Source organism: Camelus ferus, chromosome 7 (genome assembly GCF_009834535.1).
Source record: "Camelus ferus isolate YT-003-E chromosome 7, BCGSAC_Cfer_1.0, whole genome shotgun sequence".
Classification (NCBI taxonomy): Eukaryota; Metazoa; Chordata; class Mammalia; order Artiodactyla; family Camelidae; genus Camelus; species Camelus ferus.
This window is the reverse complement of record NC_045702.1, coordinates 48,123,235-48,141,454: the sequence shown is the minus strand read 5'-3', so window position 1 is coordinate 48,141,454 and position 18,220 is coordinate 48,123,235. Positions and strand designations below refer to the sequence as shown.

General features: G+C 42.2%; 1 protein-coding gene across 1 annotated transcript; it reads right to left on the bottom strand.

Annotated features, from left to right (window-relative positions):
• Positions 1–13,850: 13,850 nt before the first annotated feature.
• SP8 (Sp8 transcription factor) lies at positions 13,851–16,921 on the bottom strand. The gene is made up of 2 exons (XM_032484388.1): positions 16,892–16,921; positions 13,851–15,910 (listed from the first exon to the last, which is right to left on the bottom strand). The coding sequence occupies exons 1-2, from the start codon at positions 16,910–16,912 to the stop codon at positions 14,411–14,413; spliced, it is 1,521 nt and encodes a 506-aa protein (XP_032340279.1). The 5' UTR covers positions 16,913–16,921; the 3' UTR covers positions 13,851–14,410.
• Between the last annotated feature and the right edge of the window lie 1,299 nt (positions 16,922–18,220).

Genomic DNA, 18,220 nt, shown 5'->3' with positions numbered 1-18,220 from the left:
TCAGCCACTTTAAATATAGGCTTCATGAATAAAAGTTGTAAATTTGAGCATGGATAGAACAATTAATGAGGTCCAATAAGTGTTAACTTTTTTTCTTTGTTGCAGTATAGTTTTTAAAATACATAGGTTCTAGCATCCTTTTTTGTTTTGGTGGTCTCTCTTCAGTGTATTCAGAATTTCCTAGATATAGTTAGAAGAAAGAGCTGTTTTACAAAAGTCTATTTAGCAAAACCAGTGAGCTCCATTAGTTTGTTATACACAATAGAATACTTAAATTTACTTAATGATCAAATAACTTTATTTGAAGGACAAACTAAATTAACCTCTGTCCCCTTATAACAATTTTAGAGAGAAATAGATTGGTCTTAAATCTGGTTAAATACATGTACACTCACAGAGCAAAGTTTGTTATTTTAACACACTTTGAGCATTTTTAAATTATAATACTATAATGCCTTCATATTCTTAAATTTTTAAATAGTTAATTTTAGAGTCATCAGGTCAGGATGATGGGGTGATTTTTTTTCAAATGATCATTATTTCCTTAAGAAACAACACAAGAAATATTTTACTTTTGTTTTACAATTATAAGTCCTCAAATTATGACTGTGATTCATGATCATGCTCAAGGCTTATTTTTAACCCAAAGTACTGAACACAGTGTAGGCATACAGTGTTTGTTGATTTGATTTTTTTTAAGTTTTTAACAAAAGCAAATATATCATTTAAAGTATCACTATGAGATCTGTTATCTCCACTACAAGCTGAGGCTATATTAGAGATATGATATATGTCCAGTCTACTCACCATCGTCTTCCTTCCCTTCTCCCAACAACTCAAGAGTTTGAGACTCTTTAGTGGTTGTATTTAAGCATTCCTTTCAAGGGCTAATGAATATGTCATGTAGGTATTACAAAAAATTCAAGCTTGCTAAAGAATAACTCTTAATTATATAGAATTATGTAAAAAATTTTTTTAACTTAGAATTAATTAGTGATTAAGTAGACTTTACTTTACTCTTGGACACTATTTTCTCCAATGGCCATAAAATACAGAATTTTAAATCTTTTTGTCCTGCTACAACAGCTGATTCAAATCAGACTCATTATCTATAAGGAGCTGTAGCTTCATTCAGTCAAGAGGCCAAAACATCTGGCTAATTCAGTTTAAAAAATAAACTGTAAAAGTCTTAAGTCATTTGGCAGCGGAGGTGGGGGGGGGATCCCATAAACTCATTGATTTAATCTTTTTTTTTTAACTTTTCAACGAGTTACGGCTAACATGTTCAAGTGATTCTATATTTAGTACCATGTGACAAAGCAAAAACAGTGTCCACTCTTAGTTGGGAAATATAACTGGTTGCTTTCCAAAATTCTTTTGTAGAATGACAATATATGTAAGGTTCCATCCTGCCCACTTCCCATAGTTAATTTAATACTAACAAAAGGAAACTGATTTGTGGGTTACAGTTTAAGAGAACTATATGGTGCAAAGGCTTAAAAGGACTTTCTGCTTCCAGAGCCAGCACTCTTTCCCCAGAATGTTCTCCACTGGCTCAGATCATCTGCCTGATTTTGCAATCAGGTGGACACTCATTCAGAAAAGGGCATAACCATGGAAGGACAATTCACAAAAGAGGGAATAAAAATGGCAAGCAAAGTCTAGAAGAAAGGTTTAGGAGTCTAAAATTTGCAAATTAAAGCAATAGATTCATTTCTCCCTTATTAAATGAAAACATTAAGAATTCAGTGCACTTAAGACTGATTCTCTCATCTGATGTTTGCTAGAGTATAAACTGCTACATACTTCAGGGACAGTAATCTGGTCATCTCTATCTAGAGCCTTTAAAATGTTCTTATCACTCAAGAATTCCTTCCTCTTTTAGTATCAAGGAAATAATCAGGAATTAGAACAAAAAGTCATGCATGAGGATGTTCAATTATTTGGAAACAACTAAATGCCTAGTATTAGAAAAGTAGTAAAATTTTGATATATGAGGTCCATGCAATATTTTATAACCATTTAAAATAAAGTTTGCAGATAATTTTAAATAGTAAGGGAAATTTATTTTAATATTAAAGGGGGGAAAAAGCAGGTTACACTTTTGTACATATATATATATAAGAAAAAAACATAGAAAAAAAGATAAGACATAGTTGTTGTATCTCAGAAGTGGCTTTAAGATAATATGTTTTCTCTGCTTCTTCACAATTTCTTGTACTTTCTAGAATATCTTCAGTGAGCATCTAATAGTCTCCAAAAAAAAATGAAGTCTAAAACTATTGAAATGGAAAGTTTTTGGATTAAGGTGGAGGTAATAATGATTTGACAAATTTGTATTTGTGTGTGAATGCCTCCCTTAAAATTCACAGAGGTAATTATATTTTTTAAAATATTTATCAATCCAAATGAATGGCTGATTAGTTTTATAAAACAAAGTAGTGGGGAAAAAAGTAGGGCACTTTGTAAGAACTTGTTCACAATTTAATTTTCCAGGGAGTGCTACCATCAAGGCAGTCTCCAAAATAAATTTTCCTACACTTCCCACTTATCAGTTTCTTCTGAGCCCTTACAGTGATAGCTGTATTGTCTGGTAAAAGCAAAATCTAATGGGTGGCTACCTTTGAATCCTGGGTCCTTGATAAATTCCCTTTTTATGGGTGAAAGACTGCCTATATTGTTCTTAATGATTTATCTGATTGGCATACATGGCCTATTAATGTTGTTTTTACTTAGTCTGTGTTGTGTGAAGGCAAGATGGATAAACCTTAGATGCCAGGTTCATTTTCCCCCTCACTTATTAGCTTGTATTCTGTATAAGCTACACAGAATTTTACTCATTATTTCTGAGGATATTCACAAACAATAATTATCAAGATAGAAAATTGTTAGAAAAATTAAATTAATTCATTTATGAATCACAAGAAAGAAAACTATTATATTCGAATAATAGATTGCTTCTTGAGAAAATGTCATGAATAAATAAGTGGGTAATACCTTTTGTCCTATAGCAATGCTTCTACAGAAGAAAGAACAAACTCTCTTGGTTTAGAGAACTTTAACTTTTCATTATTTTGCTATAATTTATGGAATACCTAGCAACTGAATTTTATATGGAGTACTGCTGCTACAGTTTATACATTCTGGAAATATAGGAGTCCACATTTAGGCAGTTTAAGTAAGAGCAATTAAACCAGGGGGTTGGTGTACAGTACCTGGGGAATAGAATTTGCCAGAGCAAAACTTCAGTATCTCAACTGCATGAATCTAATCAGTAGAAATTAGGGTGTTTTTTAGATACCTTCTTTTTTATAGCATTAATATTAGAAAGAAGTATGAAAGTGCTGACCAGTACACATTAGCATAATACTTTCTTGAAAGCTAGGTAAATGTAGTTTCTTAGTATGTCAGAGTAGTACGAATAGTCTAAATGTGTGGAGATCACCCAGAATGAAACTAAACAAACTGGAAAATAAGAAACAGGAAAGAGTAACAGGAAAATCAATTTTATATTTTCACTCTACAGATAACAAGTAAATTTTAACTTTATTATGGCTTTCATTTCCCTTTTAAAATACAGAATGTTATCCCTAGCATTTTCATGAGCAGGCATGAGTTACTTTGTTTTTTTATTATTGCCTTTTATTTTCAGATATGTCCTTATAGGTACGTGAATTTCATTCAAAAAGAAAAAAATGAAAAATCAAGACATCTAGTTAAATTTGAATTTCAAAAAAAATCATGTTTAGTATAGTTATGTTCTAAATATTGCATGGGGCATACTTAGACCAAAAAATTATTTGTTGTTTATTTAAAATTCATATTCAACTGTGTATTTTGTATTTTATCCAGCAATCTTAGGTAGAGTGAAAATACATTATAAATAAAGAATGCTTTCCTTTTTTATGAAATTTCTTTTTTTATGAAACTCCTTATAATCTCACTTAAACAAGGCAAAGAGCCATACAAGTATATTGCTCCCTGGAATGTAGGAGATAGTTATCTTTACTCAAAAAAAAAAAAAAAAAAGACTCAACCATTAGGTTTTAAATTTATACTCTGACAAAGTCACTTCCTTAGCAAAAATAACCCTAAAATTTAACTTGAAAAATATGGAGGAAATAAATAGAATCACTAGGTTATTCGTATTTTGTACTTACTACATTATGGACAATAATGAGTAAATAAGTCATTTTAAATCGCAGAATGAAAAATAGGTCTAGGCTAAGGCTACAAATAAAACATTTTTGGTAGTTTGAAGTGAAACTGTCAACCACCCCAAATTTAATCTGATGTTTCCATGCATGAAATAAAAATGCAAGTTGAAGTAAATATATTTTCTTAAATTTTAATTAACTATGAAAGAAATTTTTAAAAACTTCTCATTCTAAGAAACAATATTTTAGAAACATATCCCTGAGGAATAGCTTTCTGCATAACTTGCTGTTGTAGCTCACATGCTCTGCAAAGGTGCAGTAGCCATAAGGACTGAGCAAAAAAAGGTCAGCATTTTCCTAAGCTCCAATCTACTACTGACTGATATGCAGTGCGGCATTTGTTGCCTTTAATTACTCATTTGAAAAAATAGATACCAATATTAATTTCCTAGGTTCAACAAATATATCATCATGATGTAAGATGTTAACAATAGAGAAAAACCATGGGAGTCCACTGTACTACTTTTACAACTTTTCTGTAAATCTAAAATTATAACAAAGTGAAAAGTTTACTTTAAAAAATGAAAAAAAAAAAAAAAAAAAAAAAACACCTGCCACTGCTTTTGGAATATAAAATAATAAAAGTTGTTCCAAACCACTTAGACATAAATACCACTTTTCTATGATGGGGATCACTATTATACCTCTCTTTTGAAACTAAAGTTTTTCTCTGCAAACAACAGGTGGAATTTTAAGAATGAAACACTTCAGTGTTTCCAGTTTTCCTGGGTATATGTATTAAAACATTTAGGTGAACATGTCACTTAGCAAAGTGTGTTCACATTTAACAATTATACCATATACTAAATAAATTATATCATATGCTTTCTACAAAATGTATGCAACTGAAGAATATATAATGCTCTGTTGCTAAAATGTATACAAGACTGTTTCACTGCTTTCTGTTCATTATTATTACAACATTAAATTGTGATAATAAACTAAAATATGTCACTATTGAGGGCATAGGAAATATATGTGTACCTTAGTCTAATTTAACCATTACAGTTTTGAACCAAATATTTATTGGTAGAAAAAGGAAAATTTAATTTGCCTCATAGTACAAAGGCTATTGAACTGTCACCTACAAGAACCTTATTTTCCTAAAAGCTTGGGATAAATGTAATTTAATGTTATAAAAATAATTATTTTTCCTAGAGACTTCATATATCTATAGTCAAATTTTGTTAAAGAGTATATATGACTTGATAATTTTTTAAACATCACTAAATCAGTGTTAAAACCTTTTAAATGCATTTGCACCTACTAGGTTCCCGCTCACTTACAAAGGCCATTGTTTATTTACTTGAAAGAGGAAAGTGCTTATTTAAAAAAAAAACAAAACACCAAAATAAGGGATAGATAGGTAAGAAAGAAATGAAGCATTGATCAGTGTAGAAGAATGAGCACAAAACTTCCTGAAATGATGGGAAACTTGATGATAGGGTACTCAAATAATTAGAGACATTAAATTGGGTGCAAAATGGACGGTACAAATCCTTTATTTTCAGTTGAGCTAGACAATCACCTGAACTCTGAGAGAGGGGGAGGGAACAACATTTTTCTTTCTTCTATTACAGTGCTTAAAATGGAGTGGCTAAAAAACTTAAAGCTGGAAGGATCAGTTCCCTCAAAGATGTAAAGGTAACCTCAGGTGAATTATTGAGCTTTATTTTCAACATTCGCATAGAATATAGGGTGAAATGAGCATAATGTAAATCAACTCATTGTTTGGGCCCTTTCAAATTAGTTGCCAAGAGAGGAGTGAAAACTTGATAAGCAGGCTCGAGTTTCTGTATGCTGATTTAGAAATCTTAAAACTTGTGGGAGCTCGGTTCATTTAAAGGAAGAAATTTCGAGGGAAAAAAAGTAAACAGGGAAAATGCTCTGCAATGAAACACTAACGTGAATGGAGTATAAAGGATTTTCTCTTAAAAAAAAACTATAAAGAATTCCATTGTGCTTTTAAATTACAAATTTAGATTTCTTTGATTTAGGCTGAGTATGATTTTCAATGTCTGTCAAAATGTCGTGATCCATTTAAATATTTGAAGTGTTGATGCTGTTTCTTATCTGTCATGGAGGAAAAATTAAATATAAATCAAAATCTTAAAGAACTAAGCCCATATTTGCTAATAGGTAGATGGCTATTTTGAATGAAGCAGTAATGCATTATTCCTTTTAACTTCCCTCTCCCCCGTTAAATCCATTTCTGAACTGCATACCAGGTAGGTTCAGAACACTGATTGCAGCAGCTTCAGGTCTTGACCCTTTTTCTCAGGAAGCAAGCAAAAAAAGCACTAATTCACTAAAATAAGTGAAGAGAGATGGCAAGACTAAGTCCAGGTATTCGGAGGTAAACCCCAGGTGTTTCGTCTGCCTTTTTCCAGGAAAATGCAGCCTCAGCTTTCATCAGTGTGTACTTTGTCTTGATAGGAATGCATATTTAATCATCAAAGCAAAAAAAATTTTTACAGTCAAACATAAGATCCTTTAGTAGAAAATTTTAAGTACTTTTCAGCCACAAATAAAACTTAATAAGTGACGCCAAACTGCTTTGGAGGGGCAAGAAAGGTGAGAGCAGGGAAGGATGAGATCATCCGCACGCAGATTTGAAAGACACTTGTAGCTTACTTGCAAAGCTTCATTTAGCATTGAGCGTACAGAGGAAATGCTGTTCCTGGTGACAGCGCAGTGGGAATTCCCACTCCAACAACCCATGAAATGTTACTGCATAATTATTCACCTTCTGAGGCCCATTAGAACTTATCAGCAGAGAAAGAAATTTAATTTAAACTCACCCCTCTGTGCTAAAGAATGACCGAGACTTTAGATCAAAGCAGGAAGCTCTGTCCTCCAGTGGTTTGCAACACCTAGGCACAATAGGGTGAGAGAACGAGACATTCCAGCACTTCTTGGCTTTCCGGACCCTGGAGAGAGGATTGGGGGCGGGGCGGGGAGGGGGCGAGCCGCGTCGTCGGCTGGTTTAAGAGAGGGGGCTCCGGAGGTGGATGTGTCAACTATATCCTGGAGCTCCCGGAGGCCAGACTGCTTCTACCGTCAGCTTCAGGGGCTAGGCACGCGAGACACTCATTGCAGACCATCCCTCCTTTCCCTGCTACTGGGATTCGGGTCAGTGGAGCCCGTGGACTTAACCACAGGAAGGACGTGGACGGAGTCATATCACACGCAGGTGTGCAGCTCTATTGAGGAAAATGCTTTATACTGCAGCCCATCACAGAGTGCCTTAAACGCTTATAGATACTGCATGCAAAACCAAAAATAAAAATCAGGTTTAATCCTTGGCACACCTCAAGCGTACAAAGCGGAACCCGTGTATCCAAATCTGGACAATGAGCGTTGAAGACCAAAGGGCCTAAGTCCTAAAGGTTCCTAAGAGGGTCAGGGGTCGGGAGGAGGTTTACTAGTTGCCTGCTCTGTTCCTGAGGCTCCTCAGGGAGCTGCGAGTGTGCTCTTTAAGTAAAGATCTTTAAAAGGAGTATGGTACTCTTTTCTGAGGGATTGATCCATCCTCCCCTTCCTTAAGATGTCACGAAATATGGGGCCTGAAGAATGTTGCTATGTTCCGCAAATACCTGCTGCCCGAAGGGTGGAAGGGCAAGGAGGGAGGGGAAGAAAGCCCAGGAGAGGTTGGTTGTTGGGTTTTAAGGTACTACGCAGCAAAGAAAAGATGAGTTCTGTTAAACAAGTACAGTCATTATATGTCTATATGTACCGATAAGGTGCTCCCAAGTAGTCACCGAAGTGGCTAAACTGTTTTTTGATTACTGAAATCAAAAAGGACGAAGAATTTTCACAGCCAGTCAGACTTGATTTTGCTTCTCTTATGATAACTGTGTGAGAAGAGGTGCCCAAGTTCCTTCATCCGAGTCTGGCAAACCCACAATAAAATGACAAGAATAAAACTTCCCGCCGATGGAGGACGCTGCACTTTGTCCAACGCCATGGGGCATAAGGGGGGAGGGGTGGTGGAGAGAACCGAGCAGTTTGGCCAAGAGCACAGTCGTCGCTAAAACCAATAGAGAAATCCAAATAAGTTCGGGAAGAACGACCGTGGCCGGTCGACACCGCGGCAGGCCCGGGTAGCATCAGCAGGACACAGCTCTTGGTCTGCCACTCCACCAGAGGGTGAGACAAAGGTCTCAGGATCCAGGCACTTAGATGACCAAGGGCAGCGGGAGGATGCTAGGGATTTGGAGACAAGAAAAGGGAAGGGAATTCCCCACCCATGTCCGGCCCAAGAGTCTTTTGAGAGCCAGGAAGTGATCGCCGGGGAGGCTCACCGCGGCGATTCCCAGGATGGGTTAGCGTGGGGCCAGAGAGGCTCCGGAAGCGCTGGCTGGTGGGGCCAGTGTCGCCCGCACCCGGCGCGCTGCAGAGCCGGCCCGGGGCACGTGGTGGCGCTCGTTGTCCGCGCAGCTGGCGGAGGCCGCCGCGACGCCTTTGTGTGCGCGGGCGGCGCGGGCGGCGCGGGCGGTGGCAGGGCCTGCAACACAAGTGGGACGGCAGGCCGGGGCAGGGGCTCGCGGGGACCTCTGACTGTCGCCCCACCCTTTGCTGCAACCAGACGGCGGATAACGCAGCTCGCCGGCTCCGAATTCTTCCCGGCGGTCTCCAAGGGTCTTTCTGAGAGCAGCCGGCATGTCGAGGAGTCGGGAGAGGAAAGAGGGGGTATCATTTAGAAAGGCTGGGAAATTCTCCTGGGCTCAAAACCTCCCCTTAAATTTCTTGAATAAGAGAATGAGGAAAACTTGGAGTAGCGCAGACCTCAGCTACGATCCCCGCAAAGGGAAGCAGAGGGCTTCTCCATTCCCTCCCGCGCGGCGAGAAGTGCTTGCCTGAGAAGTAAAAAGTTAGGGAGTGGTCTTAAAAGGAATCCCAATGAACTTGAAAGAACAGTGAAAAGCGGCAGTTTTGGGCGGGCGCTTTATTTCTGGTTCCCAGTTACCCCAAGCTCTCCTCCCTGTCCCTAGAGCTCCAGAAGCCCTGACTGTCGTTGGGAACCACAGCAAAATGTACAAGGCTGCTTCCTCACCGCCAGGAGACTCCGCAGAAAATTAAATTAAATTAAACACGCGCTCAGGGACCAAAGAAAATAGATTCCTCCCCCCAACCCCCGCCCCGCTAAGCAAATCAACACTTCTGCGCACAGGGAATGTTGCGAACCTGAAGAGATGGCCACTGACGCGCATCCCCTTAAACTGCAGCGACTGGAGCCCAGGACAGCAAGGAATTGCCGGCTCTCCTTTAATCCGGAAGCAGGGAATACATAGGGCGAAAGCAAATTCTGAATCTTAATTTTTAAGCAACAGCAACAATTGTCTATCGAGAGAAGTCTTCAAAAGATGCCACCCAGAATGACAGAACTAACTTTAAAATGAGTATTCTTCACTCCCTTTGATTCCTTACTTAACACGGTTTTCTTTAAAGACAGTGATAGAATTAACCTGCTGGGCTATTTTTTAAAGAAAAGGGAAAAAAGCAAACAACTACAGAAACATATGTTGAAAAAGAGAGATTACATCATACCTGAGTTTTTCTTAGGGGTGTAGGAGAAATAATAATGCCTGTTTGGACAAAAGCAGCAAAAGTCAGCAGGAAAATTTAAAAAAAAAAAAAACATTTATTCAAAATACTTGCATCAAATTAACCCCTCTAAGGCTATTTGTATGAAAAATTGAGCAAAATGTAGAATTTCTTTTGTTATATTCATCTCTACTATTTTAGGCAACCAGAGAATAAGCAGATCTATACTTTTTTCCCCCTGTAAAGTTCCTGCCTTAATTTACCAGCCTAAAAGATCATCTGACCTTTGAGCTAATCCTCTAAAATTAAATATTTATTTTAAAAAATTCCTCCACAGGCCTTCGGTAACATTCCATTCAATAATCTCACAAAAAGATCCACAGGGAGATAAAAATGTTAATGGCAGGCTTATCGATCTGCCTGCTCAGGAGTCCAGTCTCATCACCTGCTTGTCTTTAATTTTTAATTTCAGCATTCTGTCCCCAAGGGAAGCCCAGTTGAGAAGTTATACCAAGATTGGGGTAAGAGGAGAGTGGAAGGAGGGCAAACCGATCCAGGAATTTTTTTCTAATATCAGTTGATACAGAAGAATAACTCATCACATTTGCTTAAATGAAGTTTCTAGCAAAAATATTTTTGTTGATAGTCCAACCTCAACAAATCACAATCATGTTCCTAAGCAAAAGAGATCATCCAAAAAGAAGTTGAGCCAGAAAAGGAGAGAGCAGGATAAGGAAGAAACACTCAAGTTTGGGGAAGAAATGAGGCAAGTCACCAGAAAAGCTGGACTGAGCTGCAGCCCTATTCCAGTCTCCAGAGGGTGGACTGATACATGCTGGCCTGACCTCTAGGTCAACAACTAGTTTAACCCTACCTTGATCTGCAAGGCTGGGAGCTTGTCCCTTGGTTCAAAGTGAAACCCAGCCTTTGACTTCATTTGAGTGAGCCTCCAGGCACTGTTAAGAGGTGCTTTAGCACAGATGAAGAGGGAGAAACCACAATTGTGCACATCACCCTCTGTCCTCCAAAAAGATGTTCATCCCCAAAAGGGAATCCTGCCCACTTTGCAGAAAATAAACCTAGAAATACTGCTCAATAACCATCAGAACAAAACAAACCAAAGCTAGAATGGGGAGGAGGAGCCAAAGGAAGAAAGTGAAAGTTCGAACATCTATACCACAGAATAATCTCTTCCCATTCATCTACCCCAAAGAAATCTTGCTCCAGACAATATTGCTCTTTGCCATCACCCACCTCTTAAATCAAATGTGATTCTGTATGTAATGAAACTGATATTATAAATGTACCAAGCAGCTTTCCTCTTACCTGCCACTACATTTAACTCCTTCACAACCATTCTTTCCGAATCCCTCAGTACTGCAACTTTCAGTAAAAAAGAAACAACACTTAAACTGTGTTCTGCGTGTTATTCCTAGGAAGAAAGTGACAGAAAAGGCTATTTTACTTTTTAAAACCATTATTTAGAGCTATAGTATACCAAAGAATCAGAGCTAACTTGCTTGCCTAAAACCATCCAGATTGGAGGTCTCAAACATCTGCAGACAGCAGGATTCAGGCACTCTGCTACCTGGGCACAAACTGCATTATTCTAAAATATTTTATCCTTGGTTTTTTTTTCTTTCTGGATTTACATTTATAGCACTCTGTATTTTCACTTCTGTTTTTATGAATAATAAATACTCAATATAAATTTCATTGGAAATTTTTCAGTTCAAGATATACACCAAAGCTGCACTTAGGGTGGTGAGAATGAAAACAGAAAGAAAGAAGCTAAACTTATAAGAATCTGAACACACTAACTTTTTATTCAATTTGTTTCAAAATAATAGTATTAATCTAATAGTGAAATAGTTTGATATAACAGCAATTAACATTTAAAGTATTTTATGCTTCAAAGTATGGCTCAAGGAACACCCATTGCTTAAATGCACTTAGACATAACAAGACAGTTTTTTTATTGGCATCATTGACACCTACGAACAATAGCCTAGTAGATAGATTAAGGTTTAACCTTCCTTTTCTTTGGTGGCTGTTTAGAGACTTTAAAAGAACAGATAACTCATTTCAACAGGAATCTACTACTGATATTTACCTCTACATAATCTTTAGCTAAGACATGGAATGCCAAAAACAAGCTTTTGTTAGCTTGACCTCCTCCACCCCTTAACAACAAAAGTTATCCCCAAACCCATGTTTTTATTTTAGATGTATTGATCTTTCAGTGTAAGGCTTGGCCTTTTAAATACCAAATGTAATCAATGGCCAACAACCTGACTCCTTCTGGAAAGTGAGAAGGAAGTAGAACAGAGAAATGTCTTTGAATTGTTTGGTGACTCTGTACAAATTTTAAGAGGTCAGTAAATCCTGATACTTTGAGCTAAATCTACTGGTAAATAATTAATTACATTTCATAGACACTATAGTCTTTATCTTGGTAAATAGAGAAAACACAACTTTGCCAAATATATCATTTCATCTAAGTAATATCTTAAAAGCAATTATTTAAATATTGCCACAAAACAGGGTTATATTTTGTTTAAATTAGACATTTAACTGAAGATAAAATGCAAATGTCCATAGTTTAAAAGAGAAAAAAATACAAATTAACTGGCCTAGTCTTTTATCTGAGTTTATTAATACCATTTAAAATATTACAAATAAATCAATTACATTTCATGCATTTAAAATGCAAGTCTAAAATGTTCCAGAGAAAGGCTTTTCATTTCAATGTGAAATATCCCAATTATTTCAACATTACAATGAGCAAATAGTTTGCAGAATCTGCAAACACTTAAATGTAGTGTCAGAAGTGTTTATTAACAGTTAACAATATTACCTTCAGGAAATACACAAAGGCCAAAGTTAGTTGAGTTTCACTTGGACAATTTATTTAATACATGGGTTTTGGCAGACCCAGTTATGAAATATAAGAGAACTCTCACTTTAACTATACCTGAACTGCCAGCAAATGCAAATAAGTACATGCTCCATTAAATTAAATGTCATCCCACATTTATCAAATATTGTCTTAGTTACAGTTTGATACCTATCTAAATTCATATTCGAGCAAAAGTAGGCCCCGAAAGTGCGTTTGTGGCTCTGCACCTCCAGAATTGAGTTCAAAAAACCTGCAGCTCATCAGAACTGCAAGAATAACTCTTAATATTTTCTGTGACAAAAAAAAAAAATCAAGTTTACTTCAATATATTTTCAAATATTTACTGGAAGTAATGTACAAGAAAAATACTATACAAAATCGTCTCCTGGACAACTGCACCTCGCACCCATACACTGGTGGAGTTATAGTTAATTGATAACTAATCTAGAACGATTCTCCAGTTGTACAAACCATTAGGTTCAGATATCTTACAAAGTTTTTTTTTTTCCTATTTCCCCTTTTGGCATTTTAAACTACATACAGCCTTGTCTGAAATAAACGATAGCTTCTCATTTGTTTATAAGTTTAAATCACAAAAAAAAAAAAAAAAAGTTTAACCCTAAGAATCTTCAACGAATTGTAAGAATTTACAGATATGGGTACTATACAAATTGACGGCTGGACTAGCAAAAACAAAACAAAAAAAAAGAATGGGAGATTATGCTCCGGAGTGGTGAAAACGAGGTAGAAAAGGACAAACACAGAGATAGTTAATCTGGTCTCACCGGAAAGGGGTATTTTTGCATAAGAAAGACACCTACCCTCACCCCACCCCCACCCCATAAGTTAAGTTAATGCGATCAAAATAACTTTGGGATCAGTATCAGCACAGTTTCGAAAGACTTGCTCACTGCTAGAGGAAAATCTAGAAGGGAAACCAAGTGGAAGGATGCTGTTTTAAAATTTTTCTTTAGTTTTATAGTTTTAATAAAGTTACAAAGATGAAAGAAGGTTGCTGCAGCGATTCGCCAAGACTACCCTTAGCTGAAACTTGCATTGGTTCCATCTCAGGGAACAAAGAAAAAGAGGCAGAGCTGACATTGGAGAGCTAAACTAGGCAAACTCCAGGTCTCGGCGCCGCCAGATGGGCACTAGACGGCTCTGCGCCGGGCGGGCAGCGGGGCGCAGCTGCAGCGCAGGGCGCTCCGAAGCCGAGAGGCCCAAGACTGCTGTTCTGGAACGAAGTCGGCGGCTAGCCCGGCAGGAAGGTCCCGTGCGGGCCTCCTGCTTCGCCCTCCCCACGGTACAGCTCAACCTTGCTCAGCAGAGTTCCCGCCCGTGCGAAGGCCCCCGGTCTCCCAGGCACTGGATTCATCCAGCTCTACCTCCAGAGGCCGTTTCCCTATAAAAGAAATGCCCGTCACAGCTGGGGATGGCGGAGGGAGAATGAGGACAGGACCAGAATTAAAGGCCTAGAGAGGCACCGACTCGGGCTATCCTGGACTCCGATGGTGTTACCCGATGGAGAGGGAAAGCTAGGGCCCAGGAAAGCAAGCGTGTTACTTACATGTCCATATTTCCTTAACAGTTATGTCACAGAGGGAGTTAAAAGAGAGTGGGACAGAGATAGAGACAGAGTGAGCAGGGTGCCGTGGAAAGAGGCTGGAGCTGAGGCCAGGACCCAGAAGGCCCAAGCGGACGGGGTGGGGGGAGGGGGTCCCGGAGAGGGGCAGGCCTGGGGTGCGTGTCACTCCAGGCCGTTGCGGTGCCCGGGCTCAGGGGCCTGCAGCAGCTCCGGGGAGTGGCAGGGCGGGCTGCCCGCGGCGCTGTGCTCGCTGTCGGTGTCGCTGCCCTTCTTGCCGCCGCTGCCCGACCCCGCGGAGCCGCCGCCGCCGCTGTGCGTCTTCACGTGCTTGCTGAGGTGGTCGCTGCGCATAAAGCGCTTGTTGCAGACTGGACAGGCGAAGCGCTTCTCGCCGGTGTGGGTCCTCAAGTGCCGCTGCAGTTCGTCGGAGCGCGTGAAGCGCTTGCCGCAGAAGAGCCAGTTGCACACGAAGGGCCGCTCACCCGTGTGCCAGCGCAGGTGCGCCTTGAGGTGCGACGTCTTGCCGTACACCTTGCCGCAGCCCGGGATGTGGCAGCTGTGCAGGCCCTTGCGCCGCAGGCTCGCCCCGGCCGGGCCCAGCCGTTCTGCCTCCTGGCAGTTGGGGCAGTCGCAGGTGGCGCGGCCAGAGTAGCGGCGGGCGGAAGAGCGCGGGGAGCCCCCCAGCGGCGCCGACGGCCCTGCGCTCAGCATGGAGCCCCCCGCGCCAGCCAGCGGCGACGGGGCCGAATCCGGGTAGGAGCCGGGCAGTACGGGCTTAAAGCCGTCCATGAGGTGCTGCCCGGCAGGACTGAGCAGGTGCGAGGAGGCGCCGCTGCTGAAGGCTGAGTGGCTCAGGCCTGAGTAATCCGAGTTGTAGCCTCCGAGCGGCGAGTGCAGCGAGGTTTGGAGCCCCCCGGCGGCAGGGTGCAGCGAGCCGGGCAGCGCCGCCGCGCCATTCGGGTTCTGCACGTCGATCCACCCCGCGCCCACGTCCCACCAGCTGGAGGCGCCGGCCGAGCTCACGTCGCCGGCGGCGGCCAGACCAGGGTGTGAGGGCTTGAACCACGACTCGTATGGATGCGCCATGCCCACGCGCGGGTAGATGCCCTGCAGCCCGTCCACCGAGGTGTGCACCTTGGAGATGAACACGGGCTGGTGGGAACCGTCCTGCGAGTGCGCCGAGGAGCCGCCGCCGCCGCCGCCGCCGCCCCCGCCGCCGCTGCCCCCCGATACTCCAGGGGCCTGGAACACTGAGTAGTCGTTTGCGAAGGGCGAGGTCGAGGCTGCGGCGGCGGCAGCCGCGGCGGCGGCGGCGGCGCTGCTGGAGGTTAGGGAGAAGGCGCTAGAGCCTGGCGAGCCACCGCAGCTGAACGAGTCGGACACAAGGGCCGCGGCTGCGGCTGCTGCCGCCGCGGCTGCCGCCGCGGCCGAGGACGAGCCGCCGTTCCTGGAGGCCCCCGACACGCCGAAGCTTGAGAGACTAGAGCCGACTACGTTGCAGCTGCCGGAGGAGGAGGACGAGGAACGTTTCCAGGGATGGAAGCCTTTGCTGAAGGAAGATGAGCTGTCCGAGAGGGAGGAGGGAGACGGGCTGGGGCTGCCGATCTTATTACAGGTAGCAGCAAGCATGGCCAGAGGAGTCGATCCCAACCTCGGTTCTTCCTGAGAGAAGGAGGAAAGGAGAAGAGGTGGGGGAGGGGAGGTGGGCAAAGGGCCGGGGATGGGGGAGAAATGTGTATCAGTCCTCCGGTAGCCCCCAAAGCGCCCCACTGCACCCCATTTCTCGCTGCGGCGCGTCGCCACCAACTCACCTGGCTCCCCCAACAGCCCCGGCGCCCGGCTGCTTCCTACTCTACGGGAAGGGACAAGTTTGGCTGCCGGCGTCTGATTCGGGAGCAAAGCGCCATGCTAAAGAAGAGTTTGACAAGTATTCTCACCTAAAACAACACTTTCGTGCACACAAGGCCCCAGGCACTTCGAAAGAAACAAGCAAGCAAAAAGTACAGATTGGGAAAGAAGGAAGATTCCTTTGCAGAGAAGCCTGGGGAAAAACCATTGGATTGCGTTTAAAAGCGCTTCCCCTGCAACCCACAGAGAGCTTTGAAAATCCTGTTCCGGCCCCCAGAAACCCATCCTGGGTTGTTTCTCTGATGCCAAAAGACGTCAAACTATAGGGCTCGTCCGCTCTTCCTGATTTTCATTTAAAAAAAAAAAAAGTCTACAATAGTCAAAAAGAGAGAGATGGGTTCAACATACCTGCAAGATAAGGCGGGCTGTGGAATTTTTTAAGGGGAAAAGGGAAAATCTGCAGTTTGCCCAGGAGGAAAAACTTGATCTGATCTCTTTACCCAAAATCGTCGCAAGTAAAATAGACTGGACGCACGTCTCTTGGGCGGGGAGCCGCCTGGCTCTGCGAGGTGGCTTGTCTAAATGCCCTTCGAACCTTTTCCTGAGCTGAAAAAAAAGTGACTCTGCCCCCCTCTCCCTCTCTTTCTTTTCTCCAAACTCACTTGTATTTAAAGGGGAAAAAAAGCTCTCAATAGAGACTGATAGCCCGTGGCCTGGCCGGGGCGACTTTAACCCCCTCCGATCGGCAATAAAAGGAAACTAATTAAACCAGCAAGAGAAAATCCTGAGACTCACCCCTAGAAGTGAAGTTGCCATCACACAAAAGTGCCCTCCTCCTCTCAGAGGATCTTTTTTATATTGATAAATCAGAGGCAGTGTTTTTTTTAGAGGTGTGCAATACAATGATCAGTTCCGCCCATTCCACCACAATTGTAGCTCCCTCTCTGGCTTTGAAGTGCCGCGGAGGCGCGGCCAGCCAATCTGCGGCCTCGCCGGGCCGCGCCGCGCGCGCGCCGTGAGGTCATCGGCGCTGCCGCTGGCCGCTGCGGGGGGGTGCGGAGCGGTAGCGAGAGGGGCGCTGGTGACTGCGTGTGTGTTACAAAGTGGGGAGGGGGGGTAACAGTGTAACTGTGTGCGTTTGTGACCAAGCTGAGAAGACTTCAGAAGTGGAGGGAAGGGGGGTTGGTTGGGTGCGGACGTAAGTGTGGCAGTGTAAGAGTGACGGGGGTGGGGGGAGGACAGTGCAGAGATGGGGAGGGTGTTGTGAGTGACAATATAACTGCCTGTGTGACAAAGAGGGGTAGAGGGACAGATCAGTAAAGTGCCGAGGGGAAGGGTGTGAGTGTACTGTAGTGTATCTGAGTGACAAACCTAGGGAGTGAAGAGGGACAGTGCAGTAAAGTGTGTGTTGGAAGGTAGTGTGTGAGTATTTGGTGCGGGGGGAGAGGATGGAGTATGAATCTGTGTTTGTGAAAGAGGAGGGAGGGTGGATGAGTGTATGTGGGAGAGAAGAAAGCTGTCTGAATGTGTGTGTGAGAGAGGGAGTTGTGTGTGCTGGTATGTGTGCGCGCAAGAAAAGTGGGGGTGGTGAAAACGAACAGCGCAGTAAAGTGTTTAGTACGTAAAAGAGAGGCATGGCGATTTGAAGAGTGAAACTGATTGCGAAGTTGAGTGAGGCTGAGTAAATAAATATTCACAAACTATCACTGTCGCCAGCTTCCTCCGATTTCTTGTAGCTCAAACCTTGAGTGATCTTTTCTTAATTTCTTGGACATTGTCGTTACATTTTTTTTTTTTTTTAAGAAAATCGTATTAATACCTTCCTCTCCTTTCCTGACTCCACAGCCGAAGGGTAGAAATTTAGAGAGGCTGAGGGGTATTTTCAGAGCGTTAGGGAGTGTGTGCGCCTGCGTCAACGAGCTGTTACTTTGATGCGGTCGCTTTTTTCCCTCCTGAGGTGGGATTTGCCTTTGGAAGTGCGAGTCTCACTCTCGGGGAGGGGGTGTGTTTGTCCCGTGGCGATGAGTAAATTTCAATACAAAAGGATTAGATAGAGAAGGGGCTGAGAGAGTATTGTTTTTTAGTTTGGGTGAGAAATTAAGCGGTTTACAGAAGTTAGAAGTT

Excerpts from the sequence above, each read along its gene's own strand:
- SP8 (XM_032484388.1), bottom strand. The coding sequence starts at position 16,912 with ATGGCAACTTCACTTCTAGGG. Across the intron at positions 15,911-16,891 it reads TGGCAACTTCACTTCTAGGG|GAAGAACCGAGGTTGGGATC; the intron begins GTGAGTCTCAGG and ends TCCTTCTCTCAG.